This window comes from Anopheles arabiensis, chromosome 2, assembly GCF_016920715.1.
Source record: "Anopheles arabiensis isolate DONGOLA chromosome 2, AaraD3, whole genome shotgun sequence".
NCBI lineage: Eukaryota > Metazoa > Arthropoda > Insecta > Diptera > Culicidae > Anopheles > Anopheles arabiensis.
The window spans coordinates 88170174-88198168 of NC_053517.1; the positions used below are offsets into that span (position 1 = coordinate 88170174).

At 47.2% G+C, this 27995-nt stretch overlaps 1 protein-coding gene across 4 annotated transcripts; it reads left to right on the forward strand.

The window, feature by feature from the left end:
* The first annotated feature begins 377 nt into the window (after window positions 1-377).
* On the forward strand, window positions 378-27762 carry LOC120898336 (tight junction-associated protein 1). 4 transcript variants are annotated; one of them, XM_040304045.1, is made up of 6 exons: window positions 381-1210; window positions 6063-6398; window positions 13961-14044; window positions 14337-14538; window positions 20188-21440; window positions 22373-27762. In XM_040304045.1, the coding sequence occupies exons 1-6, from the start codon at window positions 1190-1192 to the stop codon at window positions 24023-24025; spliced, it is 3549 nt and encodes a 1182-aa protein (XP_040159979.1). In that variant the 5' UTR covers window positions 381-1189; the 3' UTR covers window positions 24026-27762. The 4 variants fall into 4 exon arrangements, with proteins under 4 accessions (XP_040160006.1, XP_040159979.1, XP_040159987.1 ...); XM_040304053.1 differs by having other exon boundaries at window positions 14337-14532; XM_040304064.1 differs by lacking the exon at window positions 381-1210 and adding an exon at window positions 5389-5466.
* Window positions 27763-27995: the final 233 nt, after the last annotated feature.

Consider the following 27995-nt stretch of genomic DNA (forward strand, 5'->3'; position numbering starts at 1 on the left):
CATCCTACTATTATTAGGATTTTTTTACATTTATGATAGACTTTTGAACTGATTTTTTATTAATGTTGGTTGCCTCTGCGCAAAAGGCTTTCGAATTATTATTAAAATTTTCATAATCGTAGCCATATCTGTTCCGTAAAAAGAAATAAAATATACAAATAACAGTTTATAATTTGCCTTCCTTTTGACATATGATTTTACAAAATAATTTCAATGCTTTTCTTACATAACTGTCACCACAAATGTACATATCAACCATCCACCATTGCGATAACGAGCACGAGAGAGAGAGAGAGAGAGAGAGAGAGAGAGAGCGCGCACGCGGAAGAGAGCAAAAGGCCCACACTCTCTCACACGCATCCCTTCAAAGCAGGAAAACTCCGTTTTCCAAACGCAAAAGCGCCGTGTTTTCCAACGGTGCTGTCATTCGTGTCGGTTCGGTCGGTGCCGCTGCCTTGCGTCTCCATTGGCGTACGCGACCACGCGCGCGCGCGCCTGTGTGTGTATATGTGTGTGTGCATGTGTATGTGTACAGTGGAAAAAGTGCAATTCTGGGTGGGTGGAGTGGCAAACAAACAGTGGAGAAAGAAAATAAAGAAATTACCACTTTCAACCGTCGGTGCCAGAGGGGTTGCATAGTTTCGTAGCACCGTGCCCATTGCCCTTTGCCCTTTTGCCCACAGCTGTGCGTCCAGTGGCGATAGGGAGCCACGGAAACGCAAAAGAAGTAACACCGTTTCGCACAGAATTCGCATAAATAGCAAAAGAAAACACCCTGAAAGTATTAATCGCAGGTTCGGTTCGGTAAAAAATCATCGCAACTGCCCCAACACAACCTGCCCGCTCCCGACAATTGTGTTGCGCAAAACATTGTTGCGGGTTACGGCTTATCTTCCGTCGGCCATCGTGCCGCCTGAGGAGAGTGTTTTTTGTTATTTTATTTGTCTGCTTGAGTTCGAGTTCGCTCGCGTGTAAATGTGTGCTTGTGTGGCTTTGTGTGGAGTGTAGAAAGTTTGGTGCAATCTTCTAAAGGGCGTAATGCAAATACAGTGCCGTGCCGAACGTGTCCGTGTTGTGCTTCCCGTGCATTAAGCAACCTCCTCCGCATAGTGGTGGCCGCAGGGGTGGCTGGCTGCCGTACGCAACGGCGTAAATCAAACCCCCCTCCGCGTACAGCCTTCGGCCCAACATGTCGTCCAACAGTGAGCAGGTATTACGACGCATTCCCGTTTCTCGGCGGGAGGGTAGTGTTGGGAAGAAAATCCACCCCTTAGTGTGCCATCCTTGCCAACGCTTTGCCCTTTTGTCTTCCGCGTGTCCTTTTTGACTTCCCGTTTGATGGTTTTCCGATTGTTTCGAGGAAGGCTAATCAAGAGCGAGAGAGAGCGAGAGAGTGCGTGAGCGAGCGCGCTCGTCTACGATGTGTGAAAAAGAGCATCTGCGTGCATGTGTGTGACTGTGTGGTTATATTCGAGCATCGTTGTGGTAGTGTTTGGAAAAAGGCTCTGCAGTAATAAAACGGGAATTTTGACCTTCCAACCAACAACGTCCAATGTCCCGTCCCGTCCTTCCGATGGCAGCAACAACCCACAACAAACCGTTCGAGACAAGAGTGTAGCAAAAACCAGGGAAAAAACATCCCTCATAAAAGGGATGAACGCTCTCGGGTGCAGAATTTTAAATGTCTCTATTCCCTCGAGACATAGAGAGAGTGAGAAAAAGTGAGAAATAAAGAGGGGTTGTTTCATGTTTCTTTTTGTTTGCTGCTTTTATTTACTACGTGACCATTTTCGCCTGTCAAAACGAAAGTAAGCAACCGCTCCGGTCCCGGCCTGCTTGGACGAACGGTGAAACTCTGCCAAAACAACAATAACTGCAACGCCGTGAAGGCGTTTTAAGGGTGACACAGGAGGGGTCGGTGGTTGTGGTCTAATTGTGGACGTTTTTATTAGAACAGAGGGAAGGTATTGCCATATTACCTTCCAGTAGTGTTTGACGTCCTTGCTTGTTTCTATGCAACAGTGTGTGAGCGATAGGAAGGATACGTTTTGCAGGTGTTTTGTGTGTATGATGGGTTGATATCTTTCGGTCCCTGGCGATGGATGTTGGAGATTCTGCTTAGTTCTTTGCTTTCTGAGACTGATTAAGTTCATAACAGAAAGCATCTAACAAATGAGACATTTTAAAGTACAATCTTAAATTGTAAATGCTATCCAGCGAGCGATAAGAACCATCCCGCACAAGATCCACTTCCTCCTGCGTAACGTAAAGCTCCCGGATGTCGAGGCAGGGGGCTCGTGCGAGTGAAACTCAATTTCAAAGGCACCCAGTTGCTGCACAAACCATATCCGTGCGCCTCTAATGTGACGTGATTACGCTGATGCAACTTAATGGTGTCCCGCCTGCCCCTTCGCCATGCAATTTTCTGCAGCGCCCATACACCGCGCTTTGTTCGGGGAAGGATACACGCAACCAACACCAATACCAGTGCGCGCCAAGCAATGACGTCGTACCCTTCGTGGGGCACGACCAATTCCGTACGTCATCCGGTTGCCCGCGGGTGGGTGTCTCTGTGTAGCTGTGTGTGATTGAGTGCACTGCGGGATACTTACTCTCTCCACTCCGTCGATCCTCATCATGGCCCGCCCGTTTGAAGGGACGTTAATTTTATTTTTTTTAATTAATTTCACCTAGCTGGAAAGCGTAATTGGTTGTCAGCGGGACAAGCGTACGGGCAGGGTCCTTTTGCAAGAAACGATGGCATTTCGTCGAATTGCGTCTTTCCGTGCCTGTGTTGGCTTTGGCGTTGGCGACATCGGTTCGAGATGCAAACGGAGATGAGTTTAATTTGCAACAGGTTTCGTCCGTCATGTTTTACCGTCCCTGGGAGGGGTGTGTTGCGATTTATGCCCCTTCGGAGGGACTCCAAGGGTTCGGGTGGTAGGGAGGGATGTTCTAGGATGAGCAAATTCAATTACCTGCGCTGCGACCGTACCACACCGTATCGGCAGTGGGCTCGGTAATGATGCTCCTTACCACACAGAAACACACACACACACATAAACAAGCATGCAGGCACGTCAGCGATGGCGTCGGTGAAGGATTTTCACATTCAGTTATCGGGAAAATAAGGGGTGACAAAGTTTTCAAACCTTGTCAGGGTCGGTTGATGATTGAGGCCGACACTTGGATGTAAACGTGTGCTGGATTGTGTTAAGATTTTAATGACAGCAGAGAAGCTTCATCAATTTTGATCTCTGATGGCTGGATTGAAAATTTTATAGATATTTAGTACTGTTTAGATTTAAATTTAGACAATTTACAATTCACATATATTTTACTTACACTTCATGCTCGAAAGGCTAGGCGTCTCCATTGGTTATAGATATAATCTCATTGAGAATCACATAAGAAAATATTAGAAAGCTTTTTGCTTGAGTTCTCATTGGTTCCTGTGGAATAATTGAGGTATAATAATGTTATTAATATACATTTTTAATTTTAATTTTTTTTTCTAATAAAAACCTTGATATTTAAAACATACACGTTAACACTATAGTTCTTGGAGGAATAAAACCGTGATGTAATCGTTTTTAATAACGAACTCCCCTCTTGAAAACCCATTTGGTCCGTCGGTTATGTCGATGATTTGCTCGTGACGCTACAGACGGGAAGCGATAGCTCCTGACCCGACCCCCTGCCCGTTACAAAAGGTCGGCGAAGCGGTCCACCCCATACGTTCATTATTTTCCGTGAAAGCCCTCCCGCCCACCATACCATCCCATAAAACCGAAGCCCCACACATTCCACACAACCGGTGCTGAGGTTGCCGAGATGCCGCCGGCAAACTATCTGCCTCCTATCAAGCGCACCACAAAGTTTGTGGCACGAGAATCCGACACCCGGGCACACACGGCGCGAGTCCCGGCATCACTGTCCGCGAGGGCACCGCGTCATCCCGCGTCTTATCAGTCGCCCGGCACACTCGCTGTAGATTGTAGATCCGGGGCGACCGCAGTTTGTGTTGTGCACCGCTGTTCAGCAGGCAGACGACAGCACAGATAAAGAGAAGCAACAGAAGCAAAAAAAGAGAAGCTAAACGCTGGTAGCAAAAAAAACCGCACATCGCGAGCACTGGCAGTGTCTCTTCGCAGTGTTCGGTTTCTTTGTTACGGTGTGTGGCTGGCAGCTGAGTCTGTGGTATTTGTTTTACACCGGTGTTGTAGCGAGCATCCCGCAGGCTCCACTGGCTGGCTGTAGCGAAATTATTATGGCGGAAAATGGGTGTGTGAGGTCGCGGACGGGAAGCGGAACCGTTTTGACGCTAGATTAAAGGGTAATAAATAAAATTTAAGCGACGTTGGCAAGACATTCCCCGCTCGCACGGTGCACTGCTGTTGGGAGGTGTTTATGGTGTTGTTTAAAGCCAGTGCAGTAGCGCTGCAGCAATGATGGTGCGTGTATGTGTTTGTGTGGAGGAGAGATGCTTGCGACTAGAGTTGAATGACTTTTGGGATGTTAGAAAGGGCGAAAACAGCATCCCGAGCTTCATTATTGAGCTAATGAAATTTATAATTGTCATTACTCTTTAAATGCGAAGTTCAAATTGACAAAATAATCTTATTTAACATGATTCAGCTTAATTATGCCCAACATACTACATTACCTCGCATGGTTTAACAGGTTCTGAATGATTTAAAAACACTTCTAACATGTGGCAACTCCCTGTGGAGGGGATTTTGTGACCTTCTTTTGGCGGTTTTATACATCTCTTCTTTATTTTACCATAGCACACATCGAATGTACGTCATGCTCCCTTACTTCAATCACAATACAAATTAACTCCCTCGAGATTTAACCAGCGCTTCGCTCCAGAACACCCGTCGTCCCTTGTTTTTAATCAGCGGCGAATATGAATTCTCTGCATCACATGCACGATTCATTTCAAAGGTTTGCTCTCCCGCAAGGCTGTTCTGTCGGCATTTGATAATACTGTCTACGTGATTTGCGCTCGTCTGGAAGGGTTTCATTCGAAGAATTATTGTGAGCCGCTCACAAAAACCACAGAAGAGACAGCAAAAACTAAGAATAAAACCCCTCCGTACCATACAATTCGAAAATGTCAAAAGTGCACCCAGTGAATGGGGAATACCTTTGCATGGTTCGCAGCTTGTGTGTGTGTGTGTGTGTGTGTGTAGATGGTCGGATGGTTTTCCTTTTTTAACGGTTCAGCGTAGCGCAGAACTACGCGCATCTTGCACCCACATCAGCAGCGGTATGTTTTTCCACCAGCAAACCACTTTTCTCACGTGGAAGCAAAATGAAAAACAGAAGGAACAAAAAACAAAACAAATCCCCAGTAGGCATTGCTGCAAAGATTGAATGACAGACAGTAGCCACCGACCGACCGACTGACTGGGTCCCTTCGCTCCCAGGTTTTTGGTGAAGTGATATGGGGGCTTTTGTGTACGTGTGTGTGTGTGTGTTTCGTTCTTTTGTATCATTTTGCATCACGTTCGCTTCGTCCTTACCCGTCGTAAATGCAACATTATTGTTCGGTTCGGATTGTGTTTGTACACTGGTCCCTCCCTGGCTTTATGACGTCCATGTATTCGCGGCAGTGCAAACAATCCGAACAAGGACGTTTTTTTTCCGAGAGTCAACCGCACAGTGGCGTGTGTGGTTTTTTTTCTCCCCCCGCTCTGTCCCGAGAATTTGATGTTAAATGATGGCAAGCTGGGGTCATTGCGCGGTGGGAAGGGCAGCAAACGTGAGGTTCCATTTGAAAGCTACCCAGTACTCATTTGCCCTTGTCTGAGCTTTTTACGTTGGTGAATGAGCAAATCCTGTATCTCGGGTTTTTGTGTTGTTTTTTTTTGTCTGCCTTTATGCAACTGTACACTATTATGGAAGGATTTTTCTCACTTGTGGTGTGGTTTGTCTCGGATAAAAAAGAGTTTAAAAAATTGTGATGACATTTTTACCTCGTTATTATGACGTCATTATGTGACTGCTTGATGAAAAAGTTCTCATTCATTCACCTCTTTTCCTTTTGCGAACAGAACTGCGAGGTGCAGCTCGCGGCTGAGATCGAGGTGCTGAAGAGTGCGCTGGCGGACAAGCACACGCAGCTGCTGGCGATGGAAAGTGCCTGCCTGCAGGAGAGCGACCGGCAGGTCGAGCTGGAGGACAGCATCATCGCCTGGCAGGACAAGTACGAGCGGCTGTACGAGTCGCACAAGCGCGTCCAGAAGCTGAACCAAAACCTGGAGGACAAGCTGCTGAAGCTGGTCGACCGGAACTCGGGCGAGCGGGCCCAGCTGACGAGCGACGTCGCGACGCTGAGCGTACGGCTGGCGCAGGCCAACTACAACATCCAGAGCCTGAAGCGAGAGATTGTGAGTATAGTTATCTATGTGTGTTTTTCTGGGGGTAGTTGGGAGTTTGCTTTTTAATGGATAAAACACGTTTTGAAGCGATTGAACGCACTGCTCCCAACGACTATTAGCGACGTTCGCCGCTTATCGCCACATCTGAAGCATTCCAGATCGTGTCTTAGATAGCTTCAAGCGACTTTAATAGCCATTATAAGATGCTTGTACGATACCATCTCGAACGCTTTAATGCCATCATAATCGAAATTCAGTTGCGGAATGAATTATTATGTGCTACTAATCGAAAAAAAGTAACACTTTGTACAATGACCTGAACATTTTCCTGAAAAGCATTATATCAGGAACAGAATTGCCTCGAAGCCAACAATCACGTGGAGCAACTCAACGCAACCTGAGCTAATTCACCCCTTCGGGGAGGGTGCCGATTGTTCAGGCTGACCTCAATCTGCCCGGATCCGGATCGAAAAGGGGAACATGATTCGATTAGTAACACCGTTCAGGTCCGGATTCTAGGCTCCTCCTTTCCACTTGATCTTTGCCGTTCGTGCTTCACTCACATTCGTGCCGGGCTCGAGTCTCATCGATTGGCTGTAGTCTTTTAGCCGCCAGCAGCACCATGGAATCGAATTGGCCTCCTCTGAGCAGCAACGCAAGAACCCGACACATTTATCGGTTGCTGTTGCTACTTCTGCTGCTGCATGTCGAGATTCACTGGCGTCGGTCCAGGGAACGGACAACTTCAAATCTCCCTCTCACACGTAACACCGGCTTCGCTTGAACTTGAACCGGGGAAATCGGTCGCTGTGGATGAAAAACGACCGTGGATGACTCACGCCGGCAGGGGCGCACTACGGGCGAGCAAATTTTCGGGGGCGCCAACCCAAAATGAATGTGTCTCGCGTTGACCCGGTTTTGTGGACCCGGGGGCTGTTGGTCGCCTGGTGCGCTACACAGCGGACGTAGCTGCAATTGAAGGACATTGTGATGATGTCATCCAAACTGCTGCTGCTGCTGCTCAAATCTGTGTACATGCAAATGGAGATTGGGAACACAAAAGAGAGAACAATTGAAGCATGTTAATAAGCGTCATCACGTGATTGGATTTTCTGCAAATCGTATAACAACGCTTCTTAGCATTCAGCTTATGCTTATTTGTTGTGTTGCAAATCTTTGCCTCTGGGCCTCGGTGTCGTTGGAAGGAGAATGAGCTTTTAGATAATTAGCATAGCGGCGATATTGGAGCTAATTCGGAGAGGCTCAAATGTGGTTTGGAATACAAGAGATGCTCAACGTTTTGTTTTGGATTGAAATGGTTCATCTTCAAAGTACAGAATAGCGCCTAGAAGGTATGCTCTTCAGGCAAACTGAAGAGTTACAATACAAAGATCCACATTATTCCTTAAAGACATCACAAAATAAACACGCGTTCTAGATCTGGATTTGTTTAAAAGCATCACACTTAAGAAATATGTTCCAACAGAGTTACGGTTGTGAATGTAACCTCAACAGGATATTCTTAGAATCTTGAAAAGTGTGGAGGTTCGGACCTCTATTGGAGCTTAAACAAGTGTTATTTACAACACAAAAGCCAATGCATCTTAACCCCATCCCATAGTCCATCGAAAGCAGCTATCTGCCATTACCATACACTCTGGCTCGCCCTATTCAATGCTGCTTACATGCTCAATTGAAGATACAACATCCAAATGTCTTCATCCTGTCAGAAAAGTACATCGCCCGGTCCAAACCTCCGAACAGCTCCGGGTCGTGCCGAAACGTTCCCTGAAGCAGGGAGAGAGATGTTATTGTATTGATTTTTATTGATTATAAAATCGAAGCACAAGCACACACACATACAAGCGCTACCTGTTGGATTGGGGCTTGAAGTATTGATCCCATTTTGCGCACACGATTGCGCACCCATGATATACAGAGAGCGAATTGAAAACACGGATGAAGGAAATGTGTCTGTGGGGCCATGCAAAAACCACCCTCCACTGAGTGTGTGTTTATTCTTCCCTTCGTCGCTTCACTTTACTCTTTCCGGCGTTTTGCTGCCGATGGTGCGTTGTTTGATGAGTGGATTTTCCATACTTTCCCGGACAAAAATAGGGCACCGTGCTGCGGTTGAGTTCATCTTACTTTTTGTCCAACGGTGCCACTGTGACACACGGAAGGGAAAAAAAGGGGTCGCTCATGTACTTTTTTTCGATTTCAGGGGTGAGCTAAGCGAAGGGATGCTGCGACGCAATCCCCCTGGAAGGGTACAAAATTGATTTATTGTACAAAAGGAAGGACAAAGTTGGAAAGTTGTGTGTGTGTGTGTGTGGGTTCGGTTTGCGTAGGCTGAGGATGTGTGAAACATATTTTCCCAGCTGGAGAAGGGGGGAAGCGTACCGGTTTTGGATACTATTTCGGATCTACTAACACCACAGCAAGTACCGAAACAATCTGCGGTTTGGCATTATATTCCCATTACAATGGCCATAAAACAACGTCACAACAGCTTTTATCCCCCCCAGCAGGTCCCCCCCCAGCAAAGCGATTACTTCCAGCCGGTCAACCTACCGGACAGCCGGTCAACCTACCGGACAGCCGGACAGTTATTGTACTTTAGCGCCAATCGCCGGAATACGGTTCAAATAGCTTGAGGGAAAACGGTGCACTCCATCACACCGAATCCATCGAATCCACAGCAACACAGCAGGCTGGAACGCTCGTTAGTGACCGATCCTTCGCGAGGAAATAAAACCGGGGGAATTCGAACCGAATCGACAATCCGATGGTTCACTCAGGCAGAATAAGTGTCGTCAACCTTGCCCACGTTTGTGCGGCTGGGGACGGGGGAAGGAGTGTGTGCTTCAGTGAGCCGAAAAATTGGACCTTTTTTCCCCCGTTGCTATCATGCTATGGAAATCTGGAGCAGGAAAAACAAAGCAGGCAGCACCCCGCATCCCAACCTGGGAAGAAGGGAAAGGCCGGAAGCCTCATCATCCTACATCAACGTGCCGGGGGAAGTTCAGCAGAAACTCTGGTTGCTGATGACAGATATGGTAACTGCTACTACTGCTGCTATTTGCAACAGTATCACTGGCGCGGAAGTTTCCCGGTAACACGCTGAGCCGCGCGGACGCACACGGGTAACGAGCAAAAGCACCCTCGCCCCCCGATTGAAGAGGTGCAAGAGCATAAATAAATGGGAAGGGACCGATACATGTCTTGTAGCCCCCCCCGGTGTAAGTATCGATGATTTGCTCAAGCAAGCGGAAACGTCCTTCTCGTCCGTCCGGACAAAGAAAAGTGGATTGCTCCAGGGTTCGCTCACACCTTACCGCGTCGGGTGGGTTTTGCTCTATGCTCGTTCCGGTTACGTGTAAATCGTATCGTTTACATGGTGTGTGCATGGCAAGAAAGAAAAGGAGCGTACAAGGATCTCTTGAGCAAACACATCCCGATGCCGAACGTTTTTCGCTTGCATCAGCATCGCGGTACCATTTTGTAAAACCATTTGCAAATATGCATAGTTTTTTTTTGTTTTTTGCTCGGAAGGGAAAATATTATGCAGTCAACATTTTCTGTGAAGGGAATGCAACTCGCCAATTTTCTCCCAGGGTTTTATATGGCTTTAGAACGCTTTCTAGCCATGAAAAAACGCTTCAAAGTTTTATTCAAACTCGCATAAAATGTGCTGACACCCCGACAGTGATCAGCGCCCGTTGATGTGGATACGACAGCAGTGGCGAAAAGTGGCAAATCATTACAACAAAATGATCACTTTGCCTGCCCGACGTGGATGTGTAAGCAAACGTGAAGAAGCGTGCATGAAATGGACGAATCATGTTTAAAATCCTCTTGACCTACAAAATAAAGTTCCGGTGGCGAGTAGCAGGCGTAAATGGCGGGAAAGAGTGGAGAAAAACGCAACCCATTAAGCAGACAGTACACGGGTTGCCATTAAAATAAGCTTTATGCTGCAGTCAAAATTGGAAATAATGTTAAAAGAAATATCGTTTAACTTAAAAACTTGAATCTTGAACAATGAGAATAAGCAAGTAATTTTTTCTACAATTTTTTGTTCAACTTTCTCTTCGCTTCTTTCCTTTGCTCTTGTTCAAAATCACTTTCGAGCTTTTTGCTTTTGTCTAGCTGTTTGACGAGAACAAACAAGTATCCTTTTACTGAGCTCAAGAAAAACTTGTATTAATTAAGAAACTCAGGTTTTTTTTAAAGCTTCGACGTATCCTCTCTACCGATAACCTCCCGGAAAAGAAAGAAAATGCCCACCGACAAAAGAAACTTTGACGCAGACGGTGTGAATAGAAACCGCCAGGCATGACCGCAAAGAATGACTCGATAAAACCCGACACCGACACAGTCTAGCGACGGTCCAGTGCCTATCTACCAGTAAGTAAGTAGGTAGGTAGGTGATAATCCAGTTCCGTTTGTCAGTTGAACTCTGTGGCATGTTTGCCATGTACCATGTACCTTACAGTTTTCGCCTTTTCATTCCATTACTACCGAGCGGCTCGGGGACGTTTGGGACGCTCGGGATCAGTGCGATGATCCGTTTCCGTGTTTACGAATGTATTTTGGGCCGCTTTCAAGGTATCTTGGCCGCTTTCCGGTTTGGTGCGATCCACCGTCCCGTTTCCTAGCACCCGTTGGGTGGAAAAAAGGAGAGCGAGTGGTGATTTCGTTTGGAGCTGTAATACCATCTAATTGGAGCGTGGGCGCTGGGAAAACAAAGCAACGAGCAAACCGGCCACTCGATGGATTACGCAGTCTATATTTTGCGTTATTACTTTGCTCGACTGCCTCAAAGGATTAGACGCCCGTGAGATGATGGTACCCCTCGTGCGTGGATAATCATGCCGGTGGGGCCGGTGTTGTGAAAGATTTGCCGAGAGCAACTGCTCACCCACTCAACTCGGTTGTTTCGTTACTCGTGCTGTGGAGAGCAGATCATTACGGTCGTTATGAAATGTAGAGCGTGAGAGCGATTAGAGTTGACAGGTCTTAAGGAAGTAGATCCACAAACGCAAACACACTCTCACTCTCACAGACACGCACTAACAATCGGTCGTGGGAAGGATGCTGGCAAGGATCACTTACAGCGATGATTGCCGGCACTACGGTAAGCATCCCGGGCAAAGTGGGTCTCGTTTGTTTGCACAACCTGTTACAACTACAAAGGGTGGAGATTAGCTGGTTCAATGGTCATGGTGCCATTGGGTTTATGGTTTTATTTCCACCAACCATCCGTTTACAGTTCATTACTTAACATAATTTAGCATTGCAGGACGGGGGAACATTACCATGGCTGCATAATTAGCTTTCAAACGAAAGGGGGCCTGGCCACACCTTGCTTGCGTTTTGTGATGCAAACAACTGGCAAATTTGCACCACAGCATCATTGTGGAATTTTAAAGTGCTCATTATCTGAATGTATTCCAGTGAATTGAAAGGTAAAAAAGCAAATGAAGCATATTGAAAAGCAAATAATAATAAAAAAGGTGTATAATAAAAGGAATCAATATGAAAATAATACTTCTATGGGGAAAAAAAACTCATACCTGCTGCAATTTAATACATCACAAAACTTACACACTTGCCACTAGCACATCCATCAGCTAACAAGAACCTCTAATACAATAACAAACATGCCGTAACCCCAACTGCGTGCTGTACAGCAATCGACCATTTCCACAACAGACACCACTCACTGGATGCCATCATTTATGCTTCCGAGAACGCGTAATGTACTGTAATGCTACACTCGATCCCTCTCTCTCTCTCTCTCTGTCCCAACGCATACGGATGCTTGACTCGAATTCCGGCGCACTTGGGTGCCCCCATCGGCCGCACTGTGTATATAATTAAATTTTTCCATCTCCGGTGCCTTCCTTTTTTCCACCACGCAACAACCAGAGACACACATCCGAGCAGAAGAATGGCAACGAGCGAGCGAAAAAGGGAAACCCTCGGGTGAATAGCATTCTTCTAAGACGCGGTAGTTTGCTGCAGCTTCCAGTTTTGCTCGGTCTGTTTGCCATTCTTTTGATGGTTTTGCGCCATCGCCGGCGAGGGGTTGGAAATAATTTTTTCCATTAATCTTCTTCCATCATTGTGGCAGACCGGCGGCAGCTCTAGCGTGTGTTGGTGTGTAAGTTTTTCCTCGTAAGAAAAAAAAAAACATACAAAGGGAGGAAAAATTGCTCACCGAATGCGTTGCAACCGGCGGCCCGGATGGATGGATGTGTGCAGATTGGTAGTGTGCATGTGTAAGGTTGAGAGGTTTTTTTCCTATCTATTATTTGTTGTTGCTCCGTTTATTGCTTGTGGGCTTTTGAGGGATTTTTCTTCTTCTTTTTCTGCTTCTTAAGGCATCAATGGCTCACTTTCTGGCCGCACTTTCGGCGTGGGAGGAAGGAATTAAAAAATGTATAAATACACATCCATCGTCGAATGGGTGGGTGTCGCCGTAAGGATAACAGCATAATGGAATGCTTTGTACTACGATGGTGGGGATGGAACCGACGGGTGCACTACTTGACCCTAGTTTGATCGTGTTTTAAAGTTACTTCAGAATTATATACATTTATTTGAATTTCAAAACTAAGATTTTCATTACAAATTATAAGGTTGGTTTATATTTTATACATACATAGCAATACGAAATAATAATGTGGACTCCTTGTGTATTTTGAACCTTGGGCCAACATCTGAAGACAAGCGATTTTAGCTGTAGTTCTTTTAAACTATTTTTACATATATTCGCCTTTACAAAGTCCAAATTTTGCAACATTATACAGCATGTTCAACTGTCCGCCTGAAAGTATGCAATTTTAATTCAGATCCAATAAGAATTTCCCTTTCTAATTCCAACGAAAGCTCTGCAATATTTACAATGCAGTTTAACAGAAAGACACATTTCAACGACACCTGTTTGCCCATAACTTTAAGTGTATTACTTTATGTTCTAATTTAGATGCTATAACAAGCAATATTATATAGATTGATCAATGTCTATTAAATATGCAAGATCGCTTTTATAATAGATGATACACCATCCACAAATACACTATCTAACTTTTACAATTTACTGTTAGAACTGTTTGACATGTTAGACTACCTGTGATTGTAGAAAAAATAAAATGAAAATCACTACCCAAAGCCACCCCAAACGAACGCAACGAAAAAAAAGGTCAAAGAACTAGCAATAACCTCCGGGCGTCGAAGTGTGCGGTCGGGAAAGCGAGACAGGGCAAAGCAACGAATCAATCTTTTCCCACTTTGCTATGCTTCCTTACTAATGCTGCAAAGAAGAGGGGAAGGGCAACTGCTCTGCTCCTTTCTACACCAAATGACTTCAACACGACGGCTCAAGTGCAACCGGAAATGGTGCGCTTTGCGAATGATTGAACTCCTGTGCCTCGCGTGATTGCTTAGTGCTTCACCGGGAACGGATAGAAACTGAGGATTGTGTGCTTTTCCATCCATCGTAATTTTTTTCCTATTTTAATCTTCTTTCTCCCTATGTCTCTCTCTCCCTCTCTTTCTTGCAGGAACGATACAAAACCGACATCAGTGTGGCGATACAGTTGCTGCAGTGCAAGCCGGACAGCTTTGTATCGCCGAAACTTTCCTCGGTAAGTTTTAAATGGGATGTCGACTGTAAGAAAGTTGTACGGCAAGGACGACACATCGTTGCCGGGAAATGTTATCTACGCGCGTGAGGTGCAGGGTTCATGAATTATAATAAAGAGGACCGGTTATAATAAATCCCACAGGAGGATGACGTGAACAAACGTAGCAAAATTTTGCTACTTTGAATATGTAACTCTTCTCTCCCTATCTCTCTCTCTCTCTCTCTCTTTTCTGTGTGCGGCCATGCTTTACAACTGACTTTTGCTTCCAATCTTTCCGTCCTTTCCGTTCCAGCTTCCGATCGAAATTCAGTCCAAGGTGGCCACGTACATGCGCCTCGACACGAACTCACACTCCGACTCGGAGGGCAGCACGAGCGGCGTCGGGATGGCCACCACCAACTCGTACCACGTGCTGCCAGCCTCCGACAGTCCGCCCCCCATCTGCCCCTTCCCTCCGACCGCCATGGTCTATTCGATGCGAGGGCTTGGTAAGTGTTAGTAGCCGAGGGAGGCGTGTAGCGGTTTGCATAGCTTTTTCCTCCTTCCAACGCACCCGCCCGTCGGCCACCGTTTCCTTCACTGTGTGCTTGTAGTGCTGCGCTGCCGCTGCTGTATGCTGTCAATATCCTTCTTTTTTTTAATTTTTTGCATGGCCAGTGGATTTTTGTAGCCACCCGTGGACCACTTTGTAGGTGTTAAAAAGTCTTATGTTTTGTATGTGCGTTTGTATGCACTTGTGCTTGATTGTTTGAGCAATATCGTGCATTTATTTTGCTTTCCCTTACACATCACGGGTTTTTTTAAGAGCGATAATGAATTAGTTAGCTTTTTTTCTCTTTAGTTTGTAATTTATGTTTTCCTCTCTCCTCGAACCTTTTCCTGCTTTCGGCGCCATTTTCAGCGAAGAAATTGGTGCTTTATGGGAAGTTTTCTTTTTTTACTCTATGCTTTTATGTGCACATCGACTTCCTCTCTATCTCTCTTTCTCTCCTTCTTCATCTCTCTCTCTCCTTCTCTCACTCTTACTCTTATTTATGCAGCAGCATTCGGGCCCATTAATATCCATTATCAGCCGTTGGCACTTTTCTTTACCGTTTCGCTGCCCCACGATCACGACCTTTGTTAAGCTGCTGCAAGAAAGCTTATTCTTTTTAGCTTTTCAATACCTTTTTTTTTCAGAGTTAGCTGATGCGTTTTTCCAACTTTTTAAGAAAATGTATTGTGATAAAAATAGTCCAACACTCATTACCCCCTCGTCACGCTAATTAGTACCTTTGCACACTTTGCTCCAGTTTTTAACGGAATTTTCTCCCCCATTCACTTGCCAGACTAGGCTAAAACTTTACTCTTTGCTCAGTAACTTTCCCGTTAACGTTGATGCGATACAAGAACCGCCCAGTTTCGTCAAAGTTTTTTCGCGTTCCTTCTATCCACCAAGTATTGGCCACCAGAGAGGTGTGCACAGCGCGTGGCAGCACATGCATGCATGCAGTTGATGTACCGGTTTTTTTTCTTTCTTTCTTGCTGTTGTACGTAGAACGCAAGCTGTTTGCACTGTTTGCAGGTTGGAAAATGTATGCACAAAGCACACCTTCTTCACACCCGATTTTTAGTTCCTTTGGTTGTTTTTTTGTTCTGTTCTGTTCTACTTTTAGTATGTAGCGCTCTGGTTGTAATTACTTTTAGTGTTTTAGCGCGTAAGTCGGTGGTACTTACCTGCATGCTTTACCACCTTTGCACGTACTGCAGTGGTTGGTGATGGTTAGATTAAGATTTGTTTGGACTGTGACTACACCCTTTGCGGGAAGTGCTTTTTAAGTGTCATAATGCTGTGCTAATGCTGTAGGTAAGGCTTCCTCGCACTATCGTTAATTAGTGTCGGAGATTGTGTCTGTGCTGTGGAGGGTTTCCTTAAAAAAAGGTCACTCGTCGTCGCTGTTTGCTACTGTATTCCATGTGTTGGCATAAGGCAAGTGTAACTAACATAGATACTAAGTTTAAATGTGTGTTTGTGCTCCCAAGTTTTGTACTTCTTTCGTATGTGTGGTGCCTTTTACTCGCAGACTTCACCCAAGCAGATTTCAGGACTTTCAGCAGGTGTAAATAATTGAAAAGTTTGGAGTTTGTCTTTTCCTACAATTTGGCGCATTGCCCAGACACGATGGCTTCACGTACTGCAGCTGTGCTCGGAATGCCAAACGCATTCGTGTAGGAAATTGGAACTGCCACACACTGCTCAACCAAAAAAAAAAAAAGGGGGAAGACGTTAAAGATGCAACGTTTGGAATTTCTGACGATATTTCGATATTAGAGCTTATCCTCTCCAGTGAATTCATAAGATGCCCAAAAGTGTCGTCCAGACAGCGTCCAGAAGGTGATCCTGATTCGGTGATTTCAAAATCCTTGATGCAGTTGCTATAATTTGATGAGATATGGATGAATATTACGGATCTTGGTGGATGTTTTTATCTTAAGGATGATATCTAGGTCTCTTGTACTAAGACTAAGATTTATGCATGTGATAGTATTAGAATTTCGTCAAAGGATTCAATTTCATTTTAATATTCGTATTATAATTTATTATTTTGACACATTCAAATTCTTGGTTGTATCTTATATCATCAAAGTTACCTTCGTTAGCTACTTGGTTTCTGGTGCAAATAGACTCAACTAATCATTACCCGTTACGATAGGTAAACTAACATTTTTGGGTATAAACATTGGATACAAACAAATGCTGTCGAATGCTTACCGGAACATTGACATCTAGTTGAACTTTAAACCAAGAGAGATTCAGGTGCATCTAGCAACATTTCTGCAACAAACGGGATAAAACATAATCCTTTTTAAAGGCTTTTCAGCATCTTCCAACCCTGTATCATCGAGACATCGCACCACCTATCGCTCAACATTGCAATTCTCCTTCTCCCCCTTTTGCTGACTCTTATGCTGCTTTGAGGTGTTCGACACCCAAGCAAATCACTTAACCATGACCTAAGGTGCGCTTAATGGGTGGAACATTTTTGTGCCCCAGCGCATGAATGTTCTCCAGGCGCCCGCTAACGATCATAACGCTCGCGTCCGCTTGGAGATGAAATGAAAAATGCAAATATGTGAACCCTTTTTTCTTTGTTTTTTTGCTTAGCTCCCCCGAGTACCATTTCGAACCCGTGTGGATGTGGTTGCACTCGTGAGGTTTTTTTTTGTCCTTTTTTTACGGGTTTTCTAATGATGCCGCAGGCACCACACGGGTAAAGGCAATAAAGCAAAACCGCGGGATTACTGCTAATGGGTTTGGGCCGTTATGGATACGATATGGCGGCAGACGGAGGCCCGCCACCGACAACATTGTTTCGGAAGGATAAACAACGGCTAGCGGTATTGAGCGTGGAGCCAACATCTAAATGCATACCGGCAACCGAGGCAAAGAGAGAGAGAGAGAGAGCGCTCGCGGGCGCGAATATCTTTTACCCATTATCATAATTTCATTTTAATCGAATCAAACCAGGCACAGCCCTGGACAGGAGCACGAGCAATGACGAAACGAAGCGAAGCGCCCCGAAAAGGTTAAATGTGAGCCAATTTTAAGTGAAATGAATACGTCGAACCCATCGTCGGGTTTGTGGTGAAGTGTTTCTGGACTGGTAAGTGTTACCCCGTTGGTAGGGGTTACTATTTGCACAAAACTTTCCCAAAGTTTCCAAAACTCGGGTTCGGTTTAAAGGTAATCAGCGTTGATTATGCAAAACCGCAAAACTCCGAACGAGCAGCAGCCCGGCAGTTCCCGGCTTAACATAATCAAGCTGCCGGCAGTAGTAGTAGTAGTGCTCGGCGTGCTTGGAGTTCAAACAATATGATGGGAGTAGAAGTGTAAACAACCGCTCTCGCAAGGAAAAGCTTGCGCGGATCTTGAAAACTCGCCGTCCCTGTTGCGGGCACGGCCCCTTTTTACCCGGCTCTGTCACAGACACAGATGGTTGGATAAATTATTAGCTAGACTGTCATCAACAATCACTCCGGATTTATATCGCATGCCGGTTGGAGACGCAGTTTGGCGGTGGCGCGGCAGGTTATCGCACGGCAAGTGGCAGCGACACCGTTGGGCAAGTCAGCTATGCCAGCCTTCGTGAAAATGGTACCACTAAATTGACATTATTTATTTAAGGTCCAGAAGTACAGGGCCGCTTTGTTGCACGATAGCACGCATTAAGAAAGGGGAGCGCGGTGGCCGTGTTTGTTGGCAAAATTCGTGTGCAGTCCCCTAAGCCCCCCCCCCCGCCGCTGCACAATGGCTGGGAGGCTCGTGAGCTTAATTTATGCTGGCCGGTAAAACGCTACCAAGCATTACCATAAACACCCGCCCGGTGGAGCCCAAAAGGTGTTCTACTAGCAGGGCGCCACTGCTGGACATTCCACAGCGCAGGGAACGAGGGAGTAATGGATGGTGTGTGTGTGCCAATTTATCGGTTCCTGTCTGTAGTGTACCCAGCTTGGGCGCCTCTGTGTGTGTGTGTGTGTTTCACTTTCCTTTCCTGTTGAATCGGGCCACGCAAAACGGCGATACCTCTATCGAAAAGGCACCCTGGCACCCCTTCTTGTTGGCGTCTTGGTGGCGTTGTTCGGTGCACTGGCGTTCGGAAGGAAGGAAGGGAAAGTTTCCTGCCAGTTTCAAAAACCGTTTTCCGGACCGGAATCGCGTGCTTTTTTCCACGTGGTGTGTGTGTGTGTTTGTGTTTGTGATGTTGTTCCTACTGTTGTCTTTAAGGCCCTATTTATATGAGTTTTGTTTTTTCTTCTCTCCATCCCTTATTGCCTCCCTTATTACCTATCCTCAGCTTAGCTATACAATTTTGCCCCCCCCCACACCAGGAGGGAGGGGTCTTTCGCGTGTCCGACCGATATCCCGTTGAGGGGTAGAGACGAGCAAAGGGGGGAGGAAAGCAAAACACGAAACGTTAACCGATCGAATAAGCCTCGGACTGCTTTTGCCGCGGTGTATTTATAGAAGGATATATTTCCTTAACTTAGAACGTCAAATACCTGGTCCCCTCTTTCTCCCCTTCCCCCCATTCGATCCCGCTCAAAGCCCCGCTTTAAATGCTGGATCCATCATCCAATCTCCCATACCCGGGGGTCGGGGTGTGTGTGTGTGTTTCTCGTTCGTTTCGTTTCGTCCACCATAAATCCACCCGGTGTGTTTGATCCGTGCGCCCGCGTGGAGGCAAAACGTGCATCGCATGCAATATATAGCCTGCCATCGCGCCACTCTCATAGGCCCGCTTACAGTTTGCAAAAATGGATACAAAAAATGGAATGGATAGAGTAGAAAAAAAGAAGAAGAAGAAAAAACAACACACACACACACACACACACAGAGCAGTAGTATTGCCAGCGTTGTTTGGAGGATCTGGATAAATCAATACTGTTACCGCTCCCGGGTTTGTGTCGGGCGTTGTGTGGGGTTGTGTAGTGAGAGTGTGGCCCTGTTTCATTAGTTTCCATCCGAGTGCACACGGGAGTAGCTGGCAGCCCACTGAACGGCGATGGCCACCCCCAAAGTTCTCGGTCAAAAAGGTTCGTGCGGAAAAGCAGACCAAAACGACGTATAAGGGAGGGTTAAACGTTCGCTGGCTGTTGGTGTTATGTGTGTTCCTCTCTTATCCAACTCTTGTTGCAGTAGCAATTGTGTGTGTGTGTTTGTGTGTGTGTGTAGTTCGGTTGGAAATAAATAGATTTAGGAAGCATGGCTGTAATCCTGGCGCTTTTTTGCGGACACTGCACTGGCGCACTTGCACGTTAATCTAGCTGTTAGGTGTAATAAATGTTGTCTGGGCTGTAATGGACGAGGCTGGTGGACTTTCGGTTGGTTTGAAGCGTGTATACGCGTGTGCCCAGATGTGCAGAAATCAATTTTAATCTTCAATTTCGAAACACACGAACGCATCAATGGAGAGTGTTTAATTTAATTCCACTTTTAGCACTTCCAGCCGCACGCAAAAAACCGCCTCCAACAAACCACTTTCCACCGGCCCCAAAATGGAACTAACCACTTGAACGTAACAAACGCACAATGAAGGATTTAATTAACTTACTTTCCTTTCCTCTCTCAACCCCCCATTTCATTGCCCACTGCCCGCACGCAGACGGTGGCAGTCAGGACGGACAGCTGCCGGGTGGCAAGCAGTCGAACCACGGGCAGCGTGAGCCGTCCGGCCAGCAGCAGCAACAGCTGCAGCAGGAAGCCCCACTGGTCGTGCCGCTCGGCACGACGCCCGCTGTCCCCGGCACGACCGACAGCCTGCTCGGCGACGGCCAGAACGTCGTGTCGCCGTCCGTGATGGCCAAGTTCCTGGAGGACGAGCTGAAGTCGAGCGACGCGCTGCTCGGCACACCGATCAAACACTGTGATACGTGCGTGTGCCCCCAGGGCGGTGGCGGTGCGGTCGAGTCGGCGCGCCTGCACGCGTCCGGCTCGCTGCTGCTGGCCGACCTGCTCGGCAGCGACCAGAAGTACTACAGCGTGGCGACGCAGACGCTCGTGCGCGGGGACCACGCGAACGGCACCAACACGCTGCTCTGTCTGCGGTGCAGCAGCAACCTGAACTCGCCGTCCCACCACAACAGCCCGTACATGCTGAAGCTGATCAAGTCGAGCGACAGCGTCATCTCGGAAACGAAGAGCAGCGTCTCGGACTACCTGACCACCCCGGACAAGGTTTCGCCGACGACGGCGGTCCGGCCGGGCGGATCGGCGAACGGTGCCGCCTGTGGTGATATTGGCACGGGCGGGGAGGGAAGCGATACGTCCGATCCGCTCGCACTGCTGGTGGTGCCGACCAAGAAGGACGACCTGATGGTTAATCCCATCCTGGGGCACCATCGGCTTGCGGTGGAACGGCCCTCTTCGCTCACAGCGAACCAGACCGACCAGCATCATCTTCAGCAGCAGCAGCAACACAACAAGCTCGCTGCTGGGAAAGTGCCGACGACCACACAGCAGCACACAAAGAAGCTGCCCGGGGATACTGCCTGCAAGCCGAGTAAGCCACCGGTTTGCGGTGGCAGTGGTGGTGCTGGACAAATGACACCACAGCTTAGTCGAGCCGATCCGACGGCATCGAAGCTTGCGCACGATTCGCCCTCGTACATTATTAAGGACACGGATCAGATGAGCGGCAGCCACGCGACGCCGATCTCCTCGTCCACCGGGAATGGCGGTGTGCCGGGACCGTCGGGCAAGTACGGCACGTCCGCTAGTGGCAGTATGGGCAGCGGGCTGTACCATACGGTCGGCAGCACCAACAGCCTGTGGAGCAGGACGAGCAGCAAGGATCCGGAGAAGGACGGTGCGAAGATGTTCGAGATCTTTAATCGCAATCTCATCAAAACCATCAAGGTGAGAGTGATTTGCTGGGGGAAGCGTCACCGTGAAGCGTAAGCGCCAGAATGTATGCAATCCGCTCAGCGCGCGTGCTTCAAGCTTCGTGGCAAAGCGAAGCTCTACGCGCATTTTGACAGTGATGGGAACTAGTGATGGGAAAAATGAAGTGTTCGTTGGAATCGATTCCGGATAGCTCCGAAGTTTTCTGGACTCGATTCCGGATAGTAGGTCGGGAATCAGTATCTGGAATCGATTTCGGAATCGGCTCTGGAATCGGAATTGGTTCAGGAATAGGAATCGGCTCCGGAATTGGTTACGGAATCCTCTCCAGATTCGGCTCAGGATTTGGCTCCGGAATTGTCATCGGTTCCGGAATAGGAATCAGTTCCGTAACAAATTTCGGCTCCAATTGGAGTCGGTTTTGGCATCTCAATAAGAATAGACGTTTAGGTCCAATGATGCTACGTATTGATGGCCGCGTAGAATCAAAATTTGCTATTAATCGATCCATTCTCATGAAGATTCTCGGACTGATTTCGCTTCGGAAATTTTTTATTTCAATCCACGAACTGAATCTTATTCCGGAGCTAATTCTCATTCTGGAGTCGATTCTGATTCCCTTTCCCTGGAGCAAAGTGCGATTCCCAGGGCGATTCCGATTCCTGAACCGATACTGATTACGGAGTTAATTCCGGCTCTGGAATCAATTCCTAAGCCAACCCCGGAAATGGTTCCATAATCTGCTCCGAAATTGTTTCCAGCATCGGAATCGGCTCCGGAATTGATTCCGAACACGGAATTGGAATCGGATAGGTCCGATTCTGAGGTCCCACCACTAAACTGGACGATCGATCCACAACATTTGCCTGTTTGCTACAAATCTTTTAAATTCTGTATGAAATCGGATTATGAAATCCATTAATGCATCATTTCTTTTTGATTTTTAGGCTGAAAATCCCAAGATGTCCGGTCCGCGTATCTGTGCGCTGCGAATACAGAACGGTTCGAGCAACATCCTGCTGGACAATCTCGTCGACGATGGTCTCGAAGGGCTGGACTCGAAGCCACCGACCCCGGTCATGTACACGCGCCGTGCCAAGTTCCTCGACGAGGAGCTGCTGCTGGACGACGATCCATCGATCGGGCTGAACGGTGCGATCAAAACCACCAACCTGCCGACGGCAACGTCTTCCGGCGAATCCATTTCACCGCCCGCTGGCTACACGAAACCCATGACCACGCCCGTCAAATCCTCCCAGGCACCTGGTGGTGCGCTCGGTCCTGCCGGAGACGGTGCACCGGATGGGCACGGAAGCCTCATCAGCGGAACGATTAACCGCGTCGATGAGGGTGGCGGTGGAGAAGCTGCCAGGGGTCATGAGGATGCGGGCGGTGGTAACAAGCAGGTGTGCAATATGAGCACCACCACCTCACCCCACTCCTCCGACCGGCTGTGTACGATCGGGGAGGAGGTGAGCAATTTGCTGATCAACACCAAGCTCGGTACGGCCGCGCTGCCCAAACCGCGCCTCGACATCAACGTCAACAAGCTGGAGGGTATCGACGTGACGTCGAAGAAGTCCTGCACCCAGTCCAGCTCGATCTCGAGCGAAATCGACCTGCAGGAGAGTGCGATACTGCGCCGCCAGCAGCTGTCCCGGGTCGCCGAGTGGGTGCAGAACAACTCGAAGCTCGGCAATGCGGCGGAACCGCTCAGCAACACCGAGTCGGACAACGAGCCGACGGCCGGTGGTGCGCTGACGGCGGACAGCTTGAACAACAATGCTACCGCGCCCGGCATACCGCCGAAGGCTTCCCGTCCAACCGTGCCGTCCACCGGTGGTAAGCCGGCGGGCTGCGAGGCGAAACCGTCGATGGGCCGGCTGGGGCACCCGTACGGCACCCCCGGTACCGGTAGCAGTCTGCTCAACGGTAACTACGCGAGCGCCGCCCCCTTTGGCGGTGGCATGAACGCCCCCAAGCCGGACCGGGGCATGACCGCTGGCGCGAAGCACGGGTACAGCAACAATCTCAACAGCAGCAGCCTTCCGAACGGTGCGGCCGCACCGCCCGGCATGCTGGACTACAACAGCAATGCGACGACGGTCGCACCCGGTCCCACCGGTGCTGCGCTCGGTGCCATCCGGAAGGGCAGCACCGTGACGGTGCTCCGGGACAGTGCGCTCACCGGACAGTGCCTCGCGGGTGACGAGCGCCGGCTGGCGCCCCTGCCCGACCCGGACCCGCACCACCCGGACGGCAACGACGACGACGACGACGATAGCAGCAGCGTCGATCTCGCCCAGATGGAGTACAACGTGAAGCAGTTTCTGCTGAAGCAGAACGAATGGTCCACGGTGCGGCGCCAGTCGCTCATCTCGTCCTCTGCCTCCAGCGTGAAGGGTCGGGGCGGCGACGAACCCGTCCGGCCGGTGCGCGACCCATGCACCAAGGGCTTGTTTCCCGGGATGGCGGTAGCGCAGCAGACGCAAGCACCGTACCAGCACCACACTGGCACAACGGGCGTGGGGGGCAGCAACATGTACGGCAACAGTCACAAGTACCCGATCAATCCACATCGGACGGAAACGAATCTGTAAAGATAAAAAAAAGAAACTCATGCAACAGGGGGGGAAACTACACACGCTCGCACAAACATGCTGGCCCGTGCCAGGAAGACAGGTGTCCGGAAAGAGTGGCGAAGCGAGGGGCAGGCGGAAACCAGAGCTTCGGATTAGTTAATGGATACATATACCGAACGTTGCTTACAAAATAAAACATTGTTGATCGCGTAGTCGCATAGGTATGTAACAGTAGTGAAGATAGGCCACACCACTCACACACAGACACTTAGGCAAAAGGACACACGCGCCAAGATCGAAGCACAAATGGGCGGGGGGAGGTGACCCCGCAGCAGGTAGGGCTTATCATTGATAAAGTTTTGGATTTAAAGTGCAACGGTGCATGTGTAATCGTGTGTTGAGAGAGAGAATGAGAAAAACAGAGAGAGAGAGAGAGAGAAAGAGAGAGAAAGAGAAAGAAAGAGAGAAAGGGAATCAAAGTGCTCATTTATGTTTAGAGTTAATTGCCAAACATTCGCTGTAGTAGTAAAACGTCCAAAACCAAAAATCCAATATATTATATACAAATAGCCAGTGCGCTTTGCCAAAACCGGCGCCAGGGGGAATAGGGGAAGCCTGGGAGGGGGAAAGGTTAAGAGAGATAATTCCACTAATTTAGTTGAGGGTTTATTTTTCTCGCTGAGTATGGGTGAGTAGCTTGTTTTGCCAAGTACGCCGCACAAGCACGCTTAACCGGTTAAGCGTAGTATGTAAATGTGTTTAGTTTTATTATTCGGATAGTGTAACTGCCTCATACCTATAGTTTTCTACATTCTGTGGACGTCACAACCCACGTGGTACATGGCTCTGTACCAGCGGGAGTGTCCAAAATCAGTTAATCATAATCAAAACAATGATGAAACCAAACCAACCATACCAGAACTGCTAGTGATGGAGAGCAAAAAGAAGAAAAAAACAGCATTAATGTGGGCGGGAAAAAAGAGGGAAAGTATAGAATAATCAATCAACTTTATAATGCATTACCAACCCAACCCTAGAAACCACCCAACGAGCTGAGAGTTCCTTCGGCAAAGCGCGACCAGTGAGTAGAGATTAAACGGTAGCATCGGATAAATCAAGAAGCGAAGTGTACATGTATTGTCTGTTTGTAGTATAAGCAATGGCTAAAATAAGGGCGGAGATGGATGTAAGAAGGGTGGGCGAGTCCGTGTCGTATTTTTTGTTTTTATTTCGCCAGCAGTGCTGTACTGTTGACACTGCAACACATGTAACCATGCCTTTTTTCCCTTCCCCCGTTGATTGATAGTGTGGAAAGCGAGAAGGATACGGCAGCAGGAGCAGGATATTTACTCCCACTATACATATTAACTATATATATATACATATATAAGCGCGGGCATCGGGCAGGAGTAGCACACGCTCCCCTTATACTTCTCCCTCACACCAAAACAACCCCTCTTCTTCCTTTGAGCATATGGAAAAGCAAACCTATATACACCACACAGCGTACTGTAACGATTATATGCCAACCGTTGCGTGAAGAAACAAGAGCAACCAAATAAGGACGTTCGTGGCTTGGGCTTAGAATCTTCCGTAGAGCGAAAAGGGCGCCGTGTTTCCAGTGGAGTTAGTAAAGAAACCGAACTACAACATAAGGCATCAAAAGCAAATGCAGAAGCAAACGCCGTTTGGAAGATTCCATCTGAACTGTGTCCTGTGCGTCGTGAAGGAGAATGGGTGATAATATGTATATCTGCAGCAACAGTTCTAAATCAAAAAAACAAACAAAAAAAAACTAAAAACCAAAAAGCATAACACAGACACAGATAAATTACAACATTTTTGCTTACATGCGTTAACATTCATATCTAATCGCATTTATCGCAACGCGGAAGCGCTATATGAAGTGATGCGCAATGTACGTGATCGCTTATGGATTGTTAAGTGCATGTTTTCGCCCTTACTTACTACCAAAAAGCAAGGCGAAATTTCGCCCCAAAGGCTCTCATTTGTTCGATGATGTGAAACACCCATGCCGCGCGACAAAGAATATACTCCTTTAGATGGCTTCATGTGATATACACCCGTATGTAAACAATCTTAACTATTATATCATCCCCCATCCTTCCCATCCCACTTTCTCCCCCACCCACCTTTCCCATTGACCAACCATATATTCATCGCACAATATAAAATGCCTGCCTTTGCTAAAGCTTGCCTTCAGTTCTACGCTATCCTTTCTTCCCCTCGTTTCCACTTCGCTCCCGTTGTGCCCCGTTTCCCCTAAAAACGTGTGCGTGTTGTGGCGTACCTTTAGATGTACCGTTCTGTGCAAAACCGTTCCACAAAACTAACCTACTAACAAATCTCTATCACCTTATATCACCTGCACTATGTACTATCACCACCGGGAGAGGATCTGCGCTGCGATATTGTAACGGGGGAGGATATATCCCCTATCCTACCTAGAGAAACTGCAACTACGCTTTAATTTAAGGACGATCAGCTTACTAACTCGTAACTCGTAACACACTATATTTACATCGTAACGCGCGTATACCATTAATAAAAAAGAAAATGTCATTTTTCATCGATCAATCGAACAATCCACATTCCCCGAGCTCCCAGTTCCCATTTCACCATCAATCCATCCATCCATATGCGTTGGTCATATCTCGTCTCATATCGCATTACGTGACCCGATAGTGCTGCATTCCAGTTGTGCATTCCTCATTTTTTTACTTCCGATTGTGGGCGATGACGTTCTTATCAGCCTTCGCCAACTAATGAAATTCCGTTCGGTAACAAACCGGTGCGAAGGGCACAACGATGCAAACCGCCTAGAAATATTTGGTGAAGATTGAGAGCGTTTTTGTTCCCAGACTTCCGGGTACGATAGGATGGATTGAGGAGGCTATCTAGGCTTTGCTCGTTGTCCCTTTTCGTTGGATAAACAATTTCGGGACCGAATGGCACACGGCCGGCAAACGGCAAGGCTGCGGAATGGAATGTTTTTTGTTTTGTTTTCCTTTTTCTGTTTTGTTTTTGTTCGTATCATTTTTCGTATTTTGTTTTTCGTTCTTAAAAGCAAAAAAAACTGATTTCCTCTTCTTCATACTTCAGACTAAGACAACATGAAAGTTACAATTCCCTACACTGAAGCAATACAAATCCATCTCTTCCAGTCTGGACAACCCGTTTTCTAAGTAAACAGCCCATGTTTTTAATGGTTTTATAAGCATAATTAACCCGTACAATATTGTGCGTCATTTTCATTCTTCCGTCGCAAAAAACTGCCCTAAACGAGCACAAAACTAAGGCACAAGAACAACAACAACAACAGCAGCCGTAGCAGCATTAGAAGAAACTAGACACGCACAAAGCGAAAGATATACAGCCAGGCATGATGATCCCTCCCCTTCCCTCCGGAGGCAATTATGGCCCGTTTCCTGTTTTCCTTTCCCGTCCTTTGCTTTGCTAATGAGTGTTGAACATTACTTTACTCCTCGCTTTGCTATCAATACCCTTGCATCCCTTTGCTATATTATGAGCAGCAAACGAAAAGAGTAGAAGGAGGAGATAAGATCCCCCGCATCCACAAACCACAGCAAAATGCAAGAAGAAGGTAAAACATTGCGAACTATGACGTACCGATGATATTTTGAGCCGTCAGAAATGGAATGAAATATGCTATTATTGCAACAGCAGCAAAACAAAACCAAAAAACCAGAAAATAAATGTGTTTCCAAAACTGACGACCGTGGTTGGTGGCAGTTTTTTTTATTTGAAAGAAAATTTGAGAAAGAAACATTTATATTGCATTTGGAGGGTTAAGAGTGGTTCAAGATTTATTTCAAAAATGCAAAACAAATGTGGAAAAAATCCTGAAGTTTCAGTACCTATTGAGGTGATATTACTAATACTGATTGTAGTGTTCTAAAAACGTTCCATTACATCAATTACAATTAATTTAGTTACTCACACAATA